The following is a 21071-nucleotide window of genomic DNA, read 5'->3' on the forward strand; positions in this document are numbered from 1 at the left end:
TCGTATTCTGAGGGGGCGTGTCATTGTTGACACCTGTCAACACGTGTTCACATTATGGTGCAACATTAATAAAATGTCTCTTCTATAAACTTCTTGCAAACAAAAAAGTTCTCGAAACCAAGAGGAACTACCAGTTGGAGTCATATTTCTACGGTAGGTAAACTAAATTTGCTATTCTTATGAAACATCAATGCATATTTTATTAAATTATATTATTTAATCAATGTCATCTACTTTAATATGGCGTTTCGCTATATTTACGCATTTCAAAATAGAAAGTACATGTAGTTGTAAAGTTACAGCATATGCGTATTCATATATTTGAAAGAATCTGGTGTTGACTTATTCAATGATAAGATAAGTATAACATGAATACAGTTTGTGTTCAAAACAACCACACGGTGACCTTTGGATATAATGTATTCAATAAAGTAAACAAAGTTGAAGCTTAGCTCGAGGACGAATATTTAATGCATTATTGAAGCGCGGAAAACAACAATATTAGATACGCCGTTCAGTAAACCACCATGACGTGTTCTGATTGATCAAAATAGAGAGTTGCTTAGAATTTAATCGACATTTAATTTACCAGGGCGATGTTAATTAAGAAATAAATACAAAATAACTATCATAAAGGAGTTAGTTGTCAATGTTGTGTTCATGAAAATCTCCAGTTTACAAAAAGGTTGTAATTAAGAGCTGTATTATCAGAGACGTATACGGTAACATATGCAGTGCATTGTATATCAATCTATTTTTTTCTGCCATTATGTTTGTTCAAGTATTCATAACCGTATATGTTAAATGCTGGTCAAGATCCATTGTGCGTGTTATTGATTTCACCATACAATTAAAATGTGTTATGTTCGAACAAGTTAAATTAGATTTGTTAATTGATTGAAAATTAATTAATTAATAATTATTTAAGTAAATACATTTCAAATTCAACGTTTCCATCTTCGAGATTATAAAAAAAGAGTATCAAGCCCATATACAAAATGGATCCGTTTTGAAAACAATGAAGATTTCCTGTTTGAAGGTATAGTATGGCTTGCCAAGTTAATCGATATTTATTCAGAGACCATTATGTATCCCGTTCTTTATATGATTATTGAAATTTTCTTCTACCACAATACCATGTGTTATTCAACTCTCAGACCATCAGTTAATCATTACAGCTGTTGATTAACAATCTGTTTATACCACACGTGGTATAAACTCTGTACGCATTTTGATTGGCTAACACGGTGAACTTTGACCCAAACTGCAATTGTTATTGACGTCATCAATAATCTAATGACGTCACATCACCGGGTCCCGGACGTCACCGGTACACTTTATTTGCATACGCGAAATTATACTTGGCCACGTTTCCCTTTGATTCAAGCCGATATTATTGTGGTAGAAACAGGTCACACGACTCGAAATGGTTGGATATGGAATTTATTTCACACTCGTAAGTTATTTTTTAAAAGTTGCAAAAAAACACTCGATAAAGCTCGTGTCTTTTGTAACTTTTAAAAATTAACTTACTCGTGTGAAATAAATTCCATATCCAACAACCACTCGTTGTGTAACCTCTATTTATACTGTATATCTTATGAAATATTGTATATAGTATATACGTTATCTTATACGACATTATACGTTATTAATTTACAACAACAACGATTATTCCGGCTGCACCTTCGACGTCATCTACCCAGGCAATCGTTTATTGTGCGAGTCCAGTTTTGATTTAAACATATTTTATTGCCATTAAGAAACGGGACTGGGCACAAGTTGTACAACTTATTCAAAGCCAGATCTCCTTTATAACCTCATGCCTGGTTTAATCACAGGCGTCTGCGTCTGTTAGTTGAGTAGGGTCTAAAAAAAATTCTATTAATACAAACCAAAAGCAGACGCCTGTGGTTGAGTATTTAACATAAGTTTTTCCTCTTTTTTTTTTTTGAGATATTGTCTCATCTTTATCCACAAATAGGATCTTCTTTGTCTGTTACTGTCTGCTCTTGTGTTTCCCACTGGATCTGCGAGCTCTCAGTAGTTGTGATGCCAAGAATGAGAGAGCAACATGACACGATGATATGTGTCGACAGTTTCACTCTCACACACGAAAAATATGGCGTCTCCACCAGGTCTCATCATAGATGCAAATTGTCCGGTGTTGGCGACACGTCGTATTGTGTGTGGATGGTTGTGTGAACAAATAAGTTTTCTTTGTCTGTTTCTCATCTAGTTCATATCCATTGACCGAGTTTTACTGTTTTAGCCGTCGGTTGTCCTCCTTTCAGGACAGTATAGCAAGCCAGGTTGGCATTTATTCATGGATCAATGTTATCTAGTATTTCACCAAATTATATAAGATATCTGATAAAATACATATCTCATAAAGTATATAAAATATCTCATAAAACACGAAATATCGCATTAATCATATACGGTATTTTATATAATTTGGTCAAGTACTTGCTCAACATTACTCCATGAGTAAATGATAAATTGACTTGCCTTATATTATAAAATGTACAGTATTACCTTCCGCACCATTTCTCGTCTTTTTCATTGTATTGTCATTCTCACTATGTAGCAGCCCCTTTTCTGAATTGCTTTCCTACTAATACCATTCCCACAATGCCCTATCCATTGTCGTAACATACTTTCATCCTCATCTAATGCATTTGAAGCCTTATTCCCGTCTATATACACTGTTAGGTATTAAGGTTTTATGCAGGTAATGGAAATTGTGATCTCATAAATTACCGGTTTAGATTTCATTATAACCTGCCTAAAACCTATATAACAAATTTGCCATACTGCTATTTGAAATGAAAACTAGTAAAAATCAAAATGTCGGCATCTATTTTTCATTCAGCAAATCACTGATAATGTCTGCCGTGTAGCAGTTGAGCTGTACATATTCCGCGTGGCTGTTGGAGTTACCGGTCTTCGTACTCATCTTAATACATAATTTGTATTACGTGTGGGTGACTTCAATCACAGCTGGGTGATTGGCCAATTAAATGCTTTATATTTTCTTTTGCAGTATTTTTATATATCAAATTCTCATATTCGAGGTCATTCAACGGCATGTGTTTAGCTGTGTTTTTGCTGTCTGGAATTATTTCAACAGATGTAGGGAAGAGCTGAAGTTGACTACTGTTGGACAAAAAAAAATTATTTTGAAGTGAAGCTCGATGAAACTCCCAAACACTTTTCAAGTTGATTCTTGATGATTCGTTCATTTTTTTCTACAGTTGGCAATCTAATCGTTTCTGTTAAAGCAGCAAAGTCCAAGGTATCTGATTCTGGTCTTGTCACTCAAAGTTTCACCAAACCATTTGGTTTAAATGTCACTATAACCCCCAATATAGCCCTCTCTATCATGGCTTCTACGTGGTGGCTGTCTCGTCTTACGTCGACCCTGAAGCAGTTGTTTGGTGGTTGTCTGGTATTGTTCAACGTCTCCGTGCCTCTGGTTTCCATTTCTCTCGCCTTCATTTAAAGTTATATAAATATCGTATCGCTCCCCGTTATTGTCAACCATATTTGAATTAACCACCAGGCACTATAATATATGCCAGAGAAACATTACTAAAATACGGTTATCTGCCCATAAATTACATATCGAAAGAGAAATTTACACAGAAATTAAAGGAACTGTACCATTTGTTATGAGAATGACATTGAGGACAAATTTCATTCCTTAATCAAATACAATGTTTATAGAGATTTAAGGGACAATTATTTAAAACAATATTTCTAAGACCCGTTTCAAAAAATTTCACAAGAAAGAAAAACTCATTTAAGACCCTATTGCAATTTATATCGATTTTAATGTATTCGAATAAATAGTTGACGGATTTTACCTACACCATTTGTTTACATGTTATCCTTAGTTATCATAATAACTGTTGAATAGGTTATATATAACGAATCGTAAATCAGCTTAAGAGTACATTATATGCTATAACTCCATGCAATTGAGGGTGTATGCCATACCATATCATTGTCATCCGTAATTATTGAGAAGCATTTCTGCAAGTTTGGTATATATACTTTAAATCGCCAATAACTTTAGATATCATACTCATTAAACGGCGAGTTCTTCTTATAAACAGTGATATTGGTTTAAGATATAGCTGTGCACGAGTTTATACCGTAAATATGTCTATAAACAATAGGTTTAAGATATAGTTATCCACGAGTCAATACCGTAAAAATCTAAGATACGCAAAGGTCAACAGAGTGCACGAGAACAACACACCTAGCGGTGTATTTTCCTCGTAATATAATCTTACAACTCCCACCCCCATCACCCCCCCCCCCCCCCTCCGCCCCGCCCACCTTAACTGTCCCAGATGATTATTTTGTGAAAGAAAGTAAAATCTTTTTAATTATGTTTTAATGATAATATCACTGTCTTCAAATAACTATAATTCTTTCATATGGAATTTTCCGTATCTTCTCTATTTGGCGGCTATGTCGTATGTGTATATTTGCCTTTATCACGTATCGCACGTAAGGCATTGTTCTCAGCTACAACAACAACGGTTATTCCGGCCGCATCTTCGACGTCATCTACCCAGGCAATCGTTCATTGTGCGAGTCCAGTTTTGATTTAAACATATTTTATTGCCATTAAGAAACGGGATTGGGCACAAGTTGTACAACTTATGCAAAGCCAGATCTCCTTTACAACCTCATGCCTGGTTTAATCACAGGCGTCTGCGTCTGTTAGTTGAGTAGGGTCTAAAAGAAATTCTATCACAATACAAACCAAAAGCAGACGCCTGTGGTTGAGTATTCTAACATTAGTTTTTCCTCTCTTTTTTTTTGAGATATTGTCTCATCTTTATCCACAAATAGGATCTTCTTTGTCTGTTACTGCCTGTTCTTGTGTTTCCCACTGGATCTGCGAGCTCTCAGTAGTTGTGATGCCAAGGATGAGAGAGCAACATGACACGATGATATGTATCGAGAGTTTCACTCTCACACACGAAAAATATGGCGTCTCCACCAGGTCTCATCATAGATGCAAATTTCCCGGTGTTGGCGACACGTCGTATTGTGTGTGGATGGTTGTGTGAACAAATAAGTTTTCTTTTGTCTGTTTCTCGTCTAGTTCATATCCATTGACCGAGTTCTACTGTTTTAGCCGTCGGTTGTCCTCCTTTCAGGACAGTATAGCAAGCCAGGTTGGCATTTATTCATGGATCAATGTTATCTAGTATTTCACCAAATTATATAAGATATCTGATAAAATACATATCTCATAAAGTATATAAAATATCTCATAAAACACGAAATATCGCATTAATCATATACGATATTTTATATAATTTGGTCAAGTACTACATCAACATTACTCCATGAGTAAATGATAAATTGGCTTGCCTTATATTATAGAATGTACAGTATTACCTTCTGTACCATTTCTCGTCTTTTTCATTGCATTGACATTCTCACTATGTAACAGCCCCTTTTCTGAATTGCTTTCCTACTAATACCATTCCCACAATGCCCTATCAGTTGTCGTAACATACTTTCATCCTAATCTAATGCATTTGAAGCCTTCTTCCCGTCTATATACACTGTTAGGTATCAAGGTTTTATGCAGGTAATGGAAATTGTGATATCATAAATCACCGGTTTCGATTTCATATTAACCTGCCTAAAACCTATATAACAAATTTGCCATACTGCTATTTGAAATGAAAACTAGTAAAAATCAAAATGTCGGCATATATTTTTCATTCAGCAAATCACTGATAATGTCTGCCGTGTAGCAGTTGAGCTGCACATATTCCACGAGTCTGTTGGAGTTACCGGTCTTCGCACTCATCTTAATACATAATTTGTATTACCTGCGGGTGACTTCAATCACAGCTGGATGATTGGCCAATTAAATGCTTTCTATTTTCTTTTGCAGTATTTTTATATATCATATTCTCATATTCGAGGTCATTCAATGGCATGTGTTTAGCTGTGTTTTTGCTGTCTGGAATTATTTCAACAGATGTAGGGAAGAGCTGAAGTTGACTACTGTTGGACAAAAAAAATATTTTGAAGTGAAGCTCGATGAAACTCCCAAACACTTTTCAAGTTGATTCTTGATGATTCGTTCATTTTTTTCTACAGTTGACAATCTAATCATTTCTGTTAAAGCAGCAAAGTCCAAGGTATCTGATTCTGGTCTTGTCACTCAAAGTTTCACCAAACTATTTGGTTTAAATGTCACTATAACCCCCCAATACAGCCCTCTCTATCACGGCTTCTACGTGGTGCCTGTCTTGTCTTACGTCGACCCTGAAGCAGTTGTTTGATGGTTGTCTGGTATTGTTCAACGTCTCCGTGCCTCTGGTTTCCATTTCTCTCGCCTTCATTTAAAGTTATATTAATATCGTATCGCTCCCCGTTATTGTCAACCATATTTGAATTAACCACCAGGCACTATAATATATGCCATATAAACATTACAAAATACGGTTATCTGCCTATAAATTACATATCGAAAGAGAAATTTACACAGAAATTAAAGGAACTGTACCATTTGTTATGAGAATGACATTGAGGACAAATTTCATTCCTTAATCAAATACAATGTTTATAGAGATTTAAGGGACAATTATTTAAAACAATATTTCGCAAGAAACCCAAGCAAGCACACATTGTGAAAGAATGATCTAACTTTGGTAAATACATTGTATAGTACTTACGCCTTAGAAAGAAGAAGGTTGTTGTCAGCCTAAGATCTCTTTAGCAGGCGTGAATGGTGAAGCAGGCGACGAAGAGAATGTGCATGAATGTATGTCTCCGAGTATTTTCCGAGAGAAATCTAACGGAAAGCATACGTAATTACTTTAAACCATCGATCAACCTCGGTGATTACGATTGATTTTAATTAGATTTTAAGTGAGGAAATGAATTGTGTATGAAAGGTTAATGGGCGTCATTGTGGTTGTCAATGTAAACATTGGGTCATGTCTTGTGTTTTTGTAATAAGTTGTAAAACTTAGGCAATTAAAGAATCTGAACCTTTCTCCCGCCCTGGTGATCATATAATGCCCATAACTGTTCATCGCCCCATGAACAGTCAGGGACATTTTGAGACGTTGTCTCCATGTAGTAGATGGTGGCTGCTCACTGAACAACATACAGGAGGCCCGTCGCTTGCCATCCATAGCCATTAGGGTAAAGTGTCCTGCCCAAGGAAATAACCACGACATCGAGATACATGTTGCTATAATACCATGCCGGACTTAGTCGAGATGAAACCCGCACATTTATTTTTTCTGCTTGAAGGTTCGGATGCAGTGAAGTTTACAATGGTGTGTATAACTAGTGTGCTTCAGGCTCCTATCCAGTCCTTCCTCCGCCCAGCAATGTGGGTACCCGGATGTAACAAATTACACTCCCATAAAGAAATGTGAGTATTAAACAGCTAGGAAACTCGATATTTTATCTAATGGAGGACCAGAGGATAGAGGGATGGGGTCCAAAACCGGCAAAATAGGAAAGAAAATATCTGATATTAAATTAAGTGGTTTTCAACTAATATTGCTTTGAATTTATATTTGGAATAACATTTGAAAACCATGTGTTCATAATTTCTTTTAGGCAACCATCAAGTTCTAGAATTGTGTTAAAGATTTTAAGATTACCGCTTTTATGTCTAGTTGGAGATCGGACTCTGTCGGCGCAGACGCACTGCTGGAGGACATCATTAATACTGTGCCTGATCTAACGGAGTGCGATTCTACCGGGTCAACATATGTAGTAAATAAGGTCAGTAAACAAAGCTCGAGCAACAAACGGAGTCGACAGGGTCAGTCAGTAGACAGTATAGAGACAACATACGGGTCGACAGGGTCAGTCAGTAGACAGTAATGGACCGACGGACAGGGTCAACGGGATCAGTCAGTAGACAGTATAGGGACAACATACGGGGTCAACAGGGTCAGTCAGTAGACAGTACGGGGACAACATACGGGGACAACATACGGGGTCAACAGGGTCAGTCAGTAGACAGTACGGGGACAACATACGGGGACAACATACGGGGTCAACAGAGTCAGTCAGTAGACAGTATAGGGACAACATACAGGGTCAACAGGGTCAGTCAGTAGACAGTATAGGGACAACATACGGGGTCAACAGTGTCAGTCAGTAGACAGTGGACAACATACGGAGTCAACAGGGTCAGTCAGTAGACAGTATAGGGACAACATACGGGGTCAACAGGGTCAGTCAGGAGACAGTATAGGGGCAACATACGGGGTCAACAGTGTCAGTCAGTAGACAGTATAGGGGCAACATACGGGGTCAACAATGTCAGTCGGTAGACAGTACAGGGACAACATACGGAGTCAAGAGGGTCAGTCAGTAGACAGTATAGGACCGACGGACAGGGTCAACATGATCAGTCAGTAGACAGTATAGAGACAACATACGGGGTCAACAGGGTCAGTCAGTAGACAGTATAGGGACAACATACGGGGTCAACAGGGTCAGTCGGTAGACACTACAGGGACAACATACAGAGTCAACAGGGTCAGCCAGTAGACAGTACAGGGACAACATACGGGGTCAACAGTGTCAGTCTGTAGACAGTATAGGGACAACATACGGGGTCAACAGTGTCAGTCTGTAGACACTACAGGGACAACATACAGAGTCAACAGGGTCAGTCAGTAGACAGTAAAGGACCGACGGACAGGGTCAACAGGATCAGTCAGTAGACAGTACAGGGACAACATACGGGGTCAACAAGGTCAGTCGGTAGACAGTACAGGGACAACACTACGGAGTCAACAGTGTCAGTCAGTAGACAGTATAGGGACAACATACGGGGTCAACAGGGTCAGTCGGTAGACAGTGTTCGGGCGACGTACGGAGTCAACAGTGTCAGTCAGTAGACAGTATAGGGGCAACATACGGGGTCAACAGGGTCAGTCAGTAGACAGTATAGGGGCAACATACGGAGTCAACAGGGTCAGTCGGTAGACAGTACAGGGACAACATACGGAGTCAAGAGGGTCAGTCAGTAGACAGTATAGGACCGACGGACAGGGTCAACATGATCAGTCAGTAGACAGTATAGAGACAACATACGGGGTCAACAGGGTCAGTCAGTAGACAGTATAGGGACAACATACGGGGTCAACAGGGTCAGTCGGTATACACTACAGGGACAACATACAGAGTCAACAGGGTCAGCCAGTAGACAGTACAGGGACAACATACAGGGTCAACAGGGTCAGTCAGTAGACAGTATAGGGACAACATACGGAGTCAACAGTGTCAGTCTGTAGACAATAAAGGGACAACATACGGGGTCAACAAGGTCAGTCGGTAGACAGTATAGGGACAACATACGGGGTCAACAGTGTCAGTCTGTAGACCGTATAGGGACAACATACGGGGTCAACAACGTCAGTCGGTAGACAGTACAGGGACAACATACGGAGTCAACAGGGTCAGTCAGTAGACAGTATAGGGACAACATACGGGGTCAACAGGGTCAGTCACTAGACAGTATAGGGACAACATACGGGGTCAACAGGGTCAGTCAGTAGACAGTAAAGGACCGACGGACAGGGTCAACAGGATCAGTCAGTAGACAGTACAGGGACAACATACGGGGTCAACAAGGTCAGTCGGTAGACAGTACAGGGACAACATACGGAGTCAACAGTGTCAGTCAGTAGACAGTATAGGGACAACATACGGAGTCAACAGGGTCAGTCGGTAGACAGTGTTCGGGCGACGTACGGAGTCAACAGTGTCAGTCTGTAGACAGTATAGGGACAACATACGGGGTCAACAGGGTCAGTCAGTAGACAGTACAGGACCGACGGACACGGTCAACATGGTTAGTAGTCAATACAGGGGCGACACAAAGGGTAAAAATACCATAAGATAGTGTTGGGGGGATGTACGGAGTCACCAATTACGGAGTCAACAAGGCTAGTAGACAGTACAGGGGCGACGTACGGAGTCAACAAGTTTAGTAGACGGTACAGGGGCGACGTACGGAGTCAACAAGTTTAGTGGACAGTACAGGGGCGACGTACGGAGTCAACACGGCTAGTAGACAGTACAGGGGCGACGTACGGAGTGAACAAGGCTAGTAGACAGTACAGGGGCGACGTACGGACTTAACAAGGCTAGTAGACAGTACAGGGGCGACGTACATGATCTACAGACAATACCTGAAAAAGAGCACTGCTTGAATTGTATTTTTGTGAACGTTTTTCCTGTCTCGTTCATTTGGCGTAAATACATATCTTCACCAGGTGGATGAAGAAAGAGGATTTGTCAGGATATTTGCTTTTACCTGGGCGAACTGGCTAGATGTCATGGAATTTACTCTACGCGGCAATAAATTACAGGTAATGAATTAGCTCGTCACGTCTTTATCAAGCACAAATATGTTTTAGTTTCTTTCATTTCAAAAATTAAATGTTTTCGAGCTACTGCACTTGGTACTTGTTACGCGAGGTCTCGTGATCTGGGAGTTTTTGTCCAGAAGTAATTTGAATTCTTTATACATTGCTAATGCGTTCCTGTGTTAATGTTGCACGAATAGTTGCAATTCTCCAATGTAAGTCATGTAATAATGACTAATAATGTGACCCGATTTAGGAGAAATCGTGATTGTGGACTAACCGTCAAACATTGGTATTGACCTCGTCTGTTAATACACTCATTATATAATCAAGGGGAGGAACTCGATCGGCCTAATAATGCGACCCGATTTAGAGGAAATTGTGGACTAACCGTTGTGTAGCTAGAATTGGTCTCGATTGAAAGACAGATGATTTTAGACCGTGGGTATTAGACTCGTCTGTCAATACACTCAATATGATCGATTAAATATTGAGTGTATTGACAGACATGTCTAATGTCTATGATCCAAACACAGGGCCACGTCAATATCGTATCGTTTTGTAAACACTTAATATGTCTACCCGACGACTATATTTTTTTGTCACAGGTTATGAGTCGTAGGGTAGACATATTAAGTGTTTACAAAACGATACGATAGTGACGTGGCCCTATGATCCAAACGAAGACGAACAAACATTTCTCGGAGGATTTTGTCAAGTTGTTATTCCTTGTGTCGTTTCCCAATCATCACTGAACAAATATTTTGGAAAAGCTTTTCTATACTTTGTATTATAAACTTTTCAGAAATAATGAACACAAAAAATGTCAAACAGTTAAGAAATTTATGTAGATTTAAAGAAAATTATGTTTCAAAAAGTCTCATGAACTGTGTCCTCCACATGTATCAAATTTGCTTTGTTTGTATATTGTTGTAAATATGTTTTTCTCTGTACATCTAATTTTGTGAAGAAAAATGAAATAAAGTTTGAACTCAGGTGTTGGATGACAAGATAATCGTGGCTTATAAAAGTTCGACACGACGCGTGTCTATCAAGTTTCCTAGGTTACAATTTGATTGTGTTATGTCTCCAACTGGGAATGAAACAGCATACCTGGTATCTCCTCTCTCAGGCTACATTCTCAGTCTGGTCAGCTACTATCAACGCTTACGAATGGTTCAATTAAAAAGTATCTATGAAATTGCATTAATTTAATTCTTAAAATGTTTCGTGACGCCTGTCATTTTAAATCCGCTACATCATAGTCACTTCCCAAGACTTTTTGTTAACTCTCAATTCTATATTTTATTTTGTCCTTTTGCGATCGCTGTAATCTAGTAATCTCCCGATGACTTAATTAAACCAACGATAAAATCAGCTTACTTAATTATAATGGTAACTTGACCTCAGTATACAAACTATAAACCCCAAGCAATTATCTTAATATGTAGGACAATAACCAAGGAACCAAATTCTACATCCTCGTGTAAACAATAATTGAACACGAATTAGGTAGAGTAATGACAATTTGTCAGTTTTCAGCTTCATCGCTTCCTCTGAAGATCTTTCGATATTTCTTTGATGATGTTGGGTACATTTTCTATTAAATATCTATATGATAGGTTATAAATATTAAAAATAGTGCTAAAGCAAAGTTTTCATTTTTCAAGTAGCGTTAAGTAATTTTAAATGCCATTAATACATTGCGTTTGGGTTATGACATGTTTCCGTTATCACGATTTTCCTGACAGATATAGACTACTAGTTTTGAGAGATGCAGGTTGATAAGGAAGACCATGGTAACGTTCCATGGTGGACATCATTATCTAATTTGGAAATATTTAATTGTCTTGATTGGTATGCTTAGTGGCTCTTTTGTCACCACAGTAGTTCTTATTTTGCGATTTGCATATAATTTGTATGACAAGTGTCGTCGACCAAGCCGAAGACGTTTACTCTTTCGGAACACCTGGTTTAATGTCCTTGTACTAAAAGGGTTCCATACCAATATGTATTTTTTGCCCTTGTTTTATAGATTTTGAGTTAGAATTATGGTTCTCGTTATTATGACCTGGTCCAAGTTATGTTGGTTTTTGAGTGTGAATTATGGTTCTCGTTATCATGACCTGGTCCAAGTTTTGTTGGTTTTTGAGTTTGAATCGTGGTTCTCGTTATAATGACCTGGTCCAAGTTATGTTGGTTTTGTTTACCAGACACGTGGACCTTTTGTCATGGTACGTTGAACATGTGTTGCTGTGTGGGATTTGCTTATTTATTTGTTATTAAATGCATTGATTTGTTTGAGAGATGTCAGCTCATAGTGCAGAAGTAATATTAATGGTGACTTTTTTGTTCCTATTACAGGCACGTTCATTTTCCAGTGGGTTTTTACCTTTGTCGATCCCATTTGCAGCCATTTTGAATTGTGTAAGTATGCAAACTATATCTATATTAACCTGATGAACAACAAAATTGCACAATATTTTCTTGCGGCACCTTCAATCAATCGCAACACATCAGCCAACTCCGTAAAGTCTTGACGGAATTGTGTTATATATAGCATGTCATTGCTTTTTATTATCATTTTGATTTGAATGTGGCATCTAATTACTAAAGTAATAGTCTCATTTTACAGAATTAATTAATCGTCATAGCCTTTTGAGTGACTTAAGACACCATTTGCTTATTAGTTTATTCGCGGATGTTTATATTGATGGCATGATATTAATTAACATGTTTTCCAGGTACAAAACTTATTCTTGCTTACTGAATAGTTGTAAAATTTCGCAGTTGCCCCAGTCGGACCAGTTCGAGAGTATAACATTTCGCGAATTCCGCGCCTTATAAACATTCTGCAGTCAACACTTCTATACATCTGTTTGTATATATAAATATTCGCTGGGTATTAATTTTCGCGTTATGTGTAAAGCCCGCGAATATAATGAAACTAAATCCACCGTGAATAATACCAACTATTCAGTATAATACAAGGTGAGGTCACAGTCTTTTGCGAAACCAAGTCACACCCTTAAAACAAGAATAAGGGTGTTGAACACCCTTAAAACAAGAATAAGGGTGTTGAACACCCTTAAAACAAGAATAAGGGTGTTGAAAACGGACTCATCAGCTATACCAACAAAAATAAATAGTAATATCGTTATATTGATATTATTATATATATACAAGTAATGGTTTCCAATGGTCTTCTTCAACCTGCATCACTCTCTCGAAAGCATATTGTTAGTGTTTGCCGTTAATAGCCGATATTCACCTTTGCGTATGTAATAATGGGAACAACTCCGTGAATATCCAATTGACTGGAGCATGTACGCACCATAAGTAAGGGAAAGAGGGGTGTTACTAGAAGGACTCACGCAACTAAATCAGCTGGTGTTTAAACCGAACCAAGTCCCTGAGGAAAATGTGTTTCTTAGGTTTGTAGCTGTTTTTCTGAGTAAATAACATATGAAATGGGTACTTTCTATATACGAGAATAAAGTGTAGGGTCTTGAGGTTTGGAAAAATTAAGAAATATACACTCCTACTGAAAATAGAATGGCGTAGGATTCGAGGTGTAAAAAGGCTGGAATTCCCCAGGTAGGGGTTCCCCAGTGTACTGTTAATGTCAGGGTTACTGTCTTTCGAGTACTCGTGTGCTCTAATATGCCATTATACCTATACAATAACAACATGTATCCGATAGAAAAAACTTCAAACTTTAATTTGATATAAATTTCACATCATTTGAACTTCAAACGAGCGAATAAAGGGATTGGGTCACTAGTAATAACATATAGTAAATTATTTAGTTGTGTGAGTCCTAGAAATAGAAAATTAGCAAATCCGGAATTTTAAATCACCACGTTTATCATACATATTAGCCATCCTTGCTGGTTACGTTGTAACTAATAAACGATATACTCGGCTGATGTTGATGGAGGTTGCAATGTCTTTGATTTGAATTAAATTCAACAGAATTTATCTGATCGACATGATCAACAATTTGTTTAGAATATAAAAACAGCATATCGCAAACATATCTGTAGGCGAAGTTCACATACTTTGAAACGTCTGTGTTGCCTGTTCTGATACACTCGTCTATATTATCGTACTCGTGTGGAAAAGGTCGATCAAGAGGCGGTCATAGTTTGTTCTTATTGGTATGTCAATAGTCTGTTGAAAGATCTTGTCATCACACTCCAAAAAGATGCTGTTGACCAAACAGTTTTTCCATACTGAACTCAATTAACGACTTAGCTCTATGAATAAAATAAAAAATCTGCATTTAAAAGTTTGATTGACTAGCTGGTATATTCATTTCCTCTGGTTTACATTCTTTATAAACATGATATGATGGAACACCTCTGTCGGTAGGGACTTATCAATTCTCATTCACTATCATCTCACTTCCTCATTACTAGTCATTATTTACGGTGTGGAAAATAAACAAAAAAATGTACATAAAAGTAACACAACAATTGATTACTTTTATGGAAATGTTGATGACAGATTGATCACTTTGTCATATAAACAGGTTTTCTACTTCACCTGTCAGTCAACCATCAGGTGTTAGGGAAATGTAACGCGCTCGGAACATTACCGTCACTATTTAACATGTACTAACCAGTTTATGTATATGCAAATTGTCCTCTATTTTTATCTGTGCATACATCTACGTGTACTTAGATAGAGCCATCACACGATGTCGACTTTGTCAAGTTGTATTCCCTATCATTTCCCGAACCTTATTCTACATAATGTACATTCACACTTTGATATCTCGTACTCTAACACTGCTTAACTTGAAGGAAAAATCAATTCCAAGAGAAAAGAATATATAATATACATGGTAATATCGAATAATCGGAATATCTCGATATCTCAAACTCTAATCAATCGAAGACACTGCTTAACTCTAAGGAAAAATTTAAATCCGAGAGAAAAGAATATAAAATATACACGGTAACATCAAATAATCGAGATATTTTTTCATGATCCCACTGACTTCGAAATAACGAAGTTCCTCTGTAGATTGCATTACCATAATATTTCCTATGACTCGTGTATATATAACCCCAGGCACTGACATGAACTTAATACAATATATCTATAAATAAAAAAAAGCCATGAATATTCATATTTATGTCACCTGAGTCTTATATAAAAATCACTAATGTTATAGGGACATCGAAAAGAGATACATGTTTTCATTACATTGGCAGATCTTTTTTTGATTCAGTGATTATTTTTTAACGGTTTCTGTTATCGTCTGCTCAGGTTTTGTTCTGGATACCGTTTTACGACAAGAAGTTCAACAGGACTCGGTTGGACGCTCTACGAGAAGCTATGTCAGCGGACGTGATATCACAGGATGTTTGAGTCTTCTCTATACTAAAAAGTGTACTCGGACATAAAAAAAACCGCAAATATCTATCAAGAAGCTATATCAGTGGACCTGATATCACAGGATGTTTGATTTCTGTCGGAAACAATGAACCATATTTACCCAGAGGCCATGACATGCATACATGTATTTGTGTTCTGACAGGAGAAAAATAATTTATATTGATATACCCTAATTGTATGCAAATATTATTCCAATTGTATTAAGCCAAAGTTATTGTATTTTACCAAAATATGTCTCAAATATATTGACAAGGAATGGAATACTTATTGTTGAATGTCAAACATATTTCTTTGTTATTAAACAAACTCGTCACTAATTTGACTTGAAGTGAGAAATATATATGTATCTATTGCCATAGATACTTACATTTAATATTTTCTATACAATAGTAAAAGATACTTAAATCTTATTTTTCTACACTAGTCAGAGATGATTAGATTTAATATGTTTATAGACTAGTCACAGATAATTAGTCCATTAGGTTTTACACAATAGTTACAGATCATCATATTTGATATTTTTTTTACAATAGTCACAGATAATTAAATCTAATATTTTATACAATAGATACATGAATTTAATTTTTTATACTGTGTATTTTAATATGTCTCAAATATATTGACTGGAAGGGGAACTTTATATTAGTTTTTTGGACAAATCATTTTGTATTGTATGTTTTTTTCACGACAAAGGAGAAAAATGATAATGGATGTTTCCTTGTTCAAAATACACTGCCATTCATTAAAAAAAACTAAACATAATCTTTTGACTTGTTTTGAAATATTATAAGTGCATCGGAAACTCTTACCTTGCAATTTCGTCAGTGACAAGGACAAATTGCTATACATAGCCCACCTTGATGAAGTTTTAAGGGAGGGTCAAGGTAGGGACCTATTTTCGAAGATATTAAAAAAACACGTACTTTAACTTTACACTCTATGAATGATGACTTCAAATATCAATGTTATTCAGTGAAAATGCGTTCTCAATTTCACGAAATTTCCAAAATGACATGATATTGGAAAATTGTTATTAAGATCATCATGAGGATTTGTAGATCAGCTATATCCGTGTCAGCTATTAATGGACTATAAACGTATCATGATCAGATGTTATCAAAATAAAATTAGGATTTTAAATATTTATAGATTTGCTGAATTTCAAAATATTTTCTGTAAAGTGTAAAGTATGATTGGCAGTGTTTCTATAGAAGGTGTACACTTTATCTTACTTAAAATAAGTTTATAGGCATTTCCATCAATACAAATGATCTAAATATCATCGATAGGTGAATTTTTACTCCCTTCAAACATGTCAAAAGTTCTTGCTTTACCCATTAATTAATCTTACCTGCTCATCGTCATCTTAAAATTCTCAAGTCAAACTACAAGTAAAAATTCAATTCGAAGTATTACTAGTAAGGATGTTTAGAAATGAGAGATATGTTGATTCTATCTAAACGGATGCGATTGGAAATATTTACGCGGTGACCATGCTGTGTTTCACATTTTTGGAAGCATATCAAAAGTATATTGTACCAAAAATTATTTCTGATTTTGACTTTGGTGAGATATTCTAGTAACGACAAATTGAGTTGATAAAGAGTACAAAGCCTCCCCTAGACAAGTCCAAGTTCGATTCAAATATTACTCTTTACATTAATGAGACTATCGCACTTTGTCATTTATTGATGACGTCGTGATTTATGAAGTCAAACTGGTGATGTTATATGACAGAGCGGGATAATCACGTGATAAAGTAGAACATATATAGACATTGACTACGCGTCAAGAAAAAAGTCATCTTTAATGTGAAAATGTGATCTTGCCATGATTTGTATATCTGTATATAGATATATGCCTATGTGTGTTAACATACTCTTGTTGAACATTGAATGTAAAACTGTTTATTTGCGATATTACATATCATGTCACCAATATATTAATTCTAACTGAATCTTGCTTTGTAGTTTGTTTTTAGTTGTTGTTATTTTTAATTTGATTACATTTTTGGGAGGAGAGGGGAGCGGGGATGTTGGGTTCTCCCGTCTTATGTTAGGTGGTCAGCTGACATATTTATATCTTTACAAGTTAAACTGAGTTTATATTAGACATATTTTCAATAGTCAACACATATTTGGGTCAGAGTTTGGTTTCCAATCTATTCAGTGTGTGTGTGTGTGTGTTTTTTTTTTTTTTTTTTTACATCTAGTGATGTCTTCAAAATAACCATGGATTAGGTTAACACTTCTTTACATTTCCAACATCCAAATAATTATGTTCTTTGATTCACATAACTTATCGATTTCAAGAAATAAAGGTATATATTCATTTATTCAGGAAAAGAAGAGCGGACAAATATTGTAAAATAAATGCAGACTAGTTCCCCAACATTGTTATTTATATGCGGAAAATGAGACGTTTATTACGTGCTGAATGTGATATTAACATTTTAACGATGGCGGTTTCGTTGTGTGGATGTGCACAGAATAACTTCACGAACGCAAGGCAGAGGGAAACATTCTTTGTTCTACCTGTGGAGTTACATGAGCTGATAGTTTTTATCAAATGAGAATATTTAAGTGTTTTGGAATATGGATCTTTAATTACTTTTAAAGTTGGGCGGTACAGCGAAAGAGGACGAACATACGACTTATGAAAATCCAAGTGAAGTGTCACTACCTAGCTGGTTTGTGTTGCAAGGATTGACAATGCTGTCATGGTGTGTCCTTGGACAAGATATATTACCCCGATCGGTCATGACAACCTGTAACGGGTCATCCGAATGATGTCCAGTGATAGCTGCGTCAGATAGCGTACAAAGGGGACACTACTTCAAAATAGTATTTGCTGTGGGCGTTACTTCTAGCAAACAAACAAAATTATACATTGACAAAAAGATGTTAAATGGAATGACGGTGAGTTGACGCTCAGTAGGTTATAATGAAAATTTCCGTTTGAGTGATCAAAAACAAAAAGAAACTGTTTGTCTAGGTTTAGTGTTGATATATATGAAATACATTGTAAGTAAACAAGGAAGAGAATAAAAATGACTTTATTGAGAATTAGTGCGAAGCTAGGTTAATTATGTTAATCTCATGGGTGGTAATAACATACGTCATAGGATCAACGATATTCACATGAGAAATATATGTCCAGTTTTTACGGAAACGATTCTCAAGTTGAATTAATTAATTAAAACAAATACCTTATGTTGTCTTCACTGTCATAACCGTAATATAGGTGACATTGACGATTGTTTCCGCCAACTCATTATTATTGTAATAATTACCGGTTTTCAACATACAACAATCGCATTTCTCGCGAAATACTAAAGGTAAAAGACAGTTTTAAACATGTTTCACTACAAATTTCATAGTTACATAGGCAAAATTCCTTCACGTGAAATTCATATGGAATTCACGTGAAAAGTTTCATGTGAAAATACACGTGAATTTCACGTGAAGGAATTTTGCCTGCGTATATCAATTAGAATAGACTCTTTTATGAAGAAATACCGTAAATACTATGCGTTTTAAACGACAAGCGGAGAAGCCACGTGATTGATCAGATCACAGAAAATCGAATAATAGATACACTGTACGGTGAAGGTAACCGTACTGACCGCGTTGTCAGTATCATGTGACCGGGTGGGGTGTGCTGCTGGATGTCTTCGGCAGTATGCTTCAGTGAGGTAGCACTATAAATCGGCAAAAGTTCCGGCCTATCACAAGGAGACATAATACGAACATACCGCAGCCTCGCAAAACACACATACGCACTCGCCACACGCATGCATGTCGCAGGCACGGGAGGCCGTCCTTAAATGACCTTAGCTGTTAATAGGACGTTAAACAAAATAAACCAAACCAAACCAATGTACTGACTGAAATGAGTCATCCATTCATTAAAAAGAACAAAAACATGATAAATAATCATTTACCAATAAATAATGAATATTTTACTATCATGCTTAAATGAATACAAGAATCATGAACTTAATTTATATGTTAAAGAATGATAACGAATACAATAACAATCACTGTAGTTTCATTTAAACAGGGAATGCCTGGTATCCGCATGCTAGTAAACTTTACGATACATACTATAAACCAACTTATTTTCGCGTGCGATTAATATTTTGTTCCTGACTGCCCCCTGTATCATTCCTTTCTAAACCATTACACCATTTCTTTCTTCCCCTGCTATATATATGATACATATAAAATTGTCAGTACTGTTCTATAGCAATTCTTTAAACACAAGGAGACGTATGTACTGAGTACTTGTTTCGGAATCCTTTTATGTTTTGTATAATGTACGTACAATTGCAATTTACAATTATAGAATAAAGTTTAAACTAATTTTCGCGAATCACACTGGCTATAAAAAATTCACGAAAATTAGTTTCAATTACAGATACAGTAGGCTTTTTATGACTATAAATCGGAAAATTTAATTACCGCGAAAAACTGGTTAGGCATGAAAATGCGAAATTGAGTCGCTTCTGAAATAAGTTGGTTTACAGTAAATAGCAATAAAACATCAGAAATATATTGCAAATGGCAGTTTTTCTCTTTACATTTCCCATTCAGTTCTCTTTCTCTCTCTTTCGCTTACGTTGTCTCCCATCCAGTTTTGTATGAAAACCTATTTTGTCTAAAAAAAAAACCGAAAACTGACAAAAAACAATCGTATCAGATACAGCAGTGAGAATCATACTTTTTATTTTTTTTTGAGTAAACAAATATCGGATTCACTTCCCTGGTCCCATTTCCTGCGCCAACTCCCCCCCCCCCCCCCCCCCCCTCCCTCCCTCCCCTCCCTCCTATACAATGTATATAAGAAAATCAATATATCTATATCTAATAGAGACTTACGTAATAGTGTCAGTATCCCTCAATACACAAATCTCTATATATCTCCATATTCATATCCGTATAAATACGTAGTATATCTATATACCTTAATACGAACACCTTTATTTATTTTGCAAAAAATAACCCTAGAACTCTATACACACACTACCTTTCTCTGTGCTACGTAAATTCTTTGAAATGCACAATTGCAATATTTACAAATAACCCTAATACTCTCTATACACATTAATAAACATTTTCTCTGCGCTACGTAAATTCTTTAAAATGCATAATTGCAATTATGAATAATAAAAAAATCATGCAAAAGTAACGCTGTATAACTTAAAGTGATATATGACAACATGGATCATGCGATTGGCGTCTAACATCCAATGACTCTGATTTCGTTTTGATG

General features: G+C 36.5%; 1 protein-coding gene across 1 annotated transcript; it reads left to right on the plus strand.

The window, feature by feature from the left end:
• The first annotated feature begins 21 nt into the window (after positions 1–21).
• On the plus strand, positions 22–17759 carry LOC117333004. The gene is made up of 6 exons (XM_033892111.1): positions 22–153; positions 7306–7429; positions 7680–7788; positions 10299–10394; positions 12756–12818; positions 15669–17759. The coding sequence occupies exons 2-6, from the start codon at positions 7329–7331 to the stop codon at positions 15768–15770; spliced, it is 471 nt and encodes a 156-aa protein (XP_033748002.1). The 5' UTR covers positions 22–153; positions 7306–7328; the 3' UTR covers positions 15771–17759.
• Positions 17760–21071: the final 3312 nt, after the last annotated feature.

The sequence above is a fragment of the Pecten maximus genome, chromosome 8 (genome assembly GCF_902652985.1).
Source record: "Pecten maximus chromosome 8, xPecMax1.1, whole genome shotgun sequence".
Lineage (NCBI taxonomy): Eukaryota > Metazoa > Mollusca > Bivalvia > Pectinida > Pectinidae > Pecten > Pecten maximus.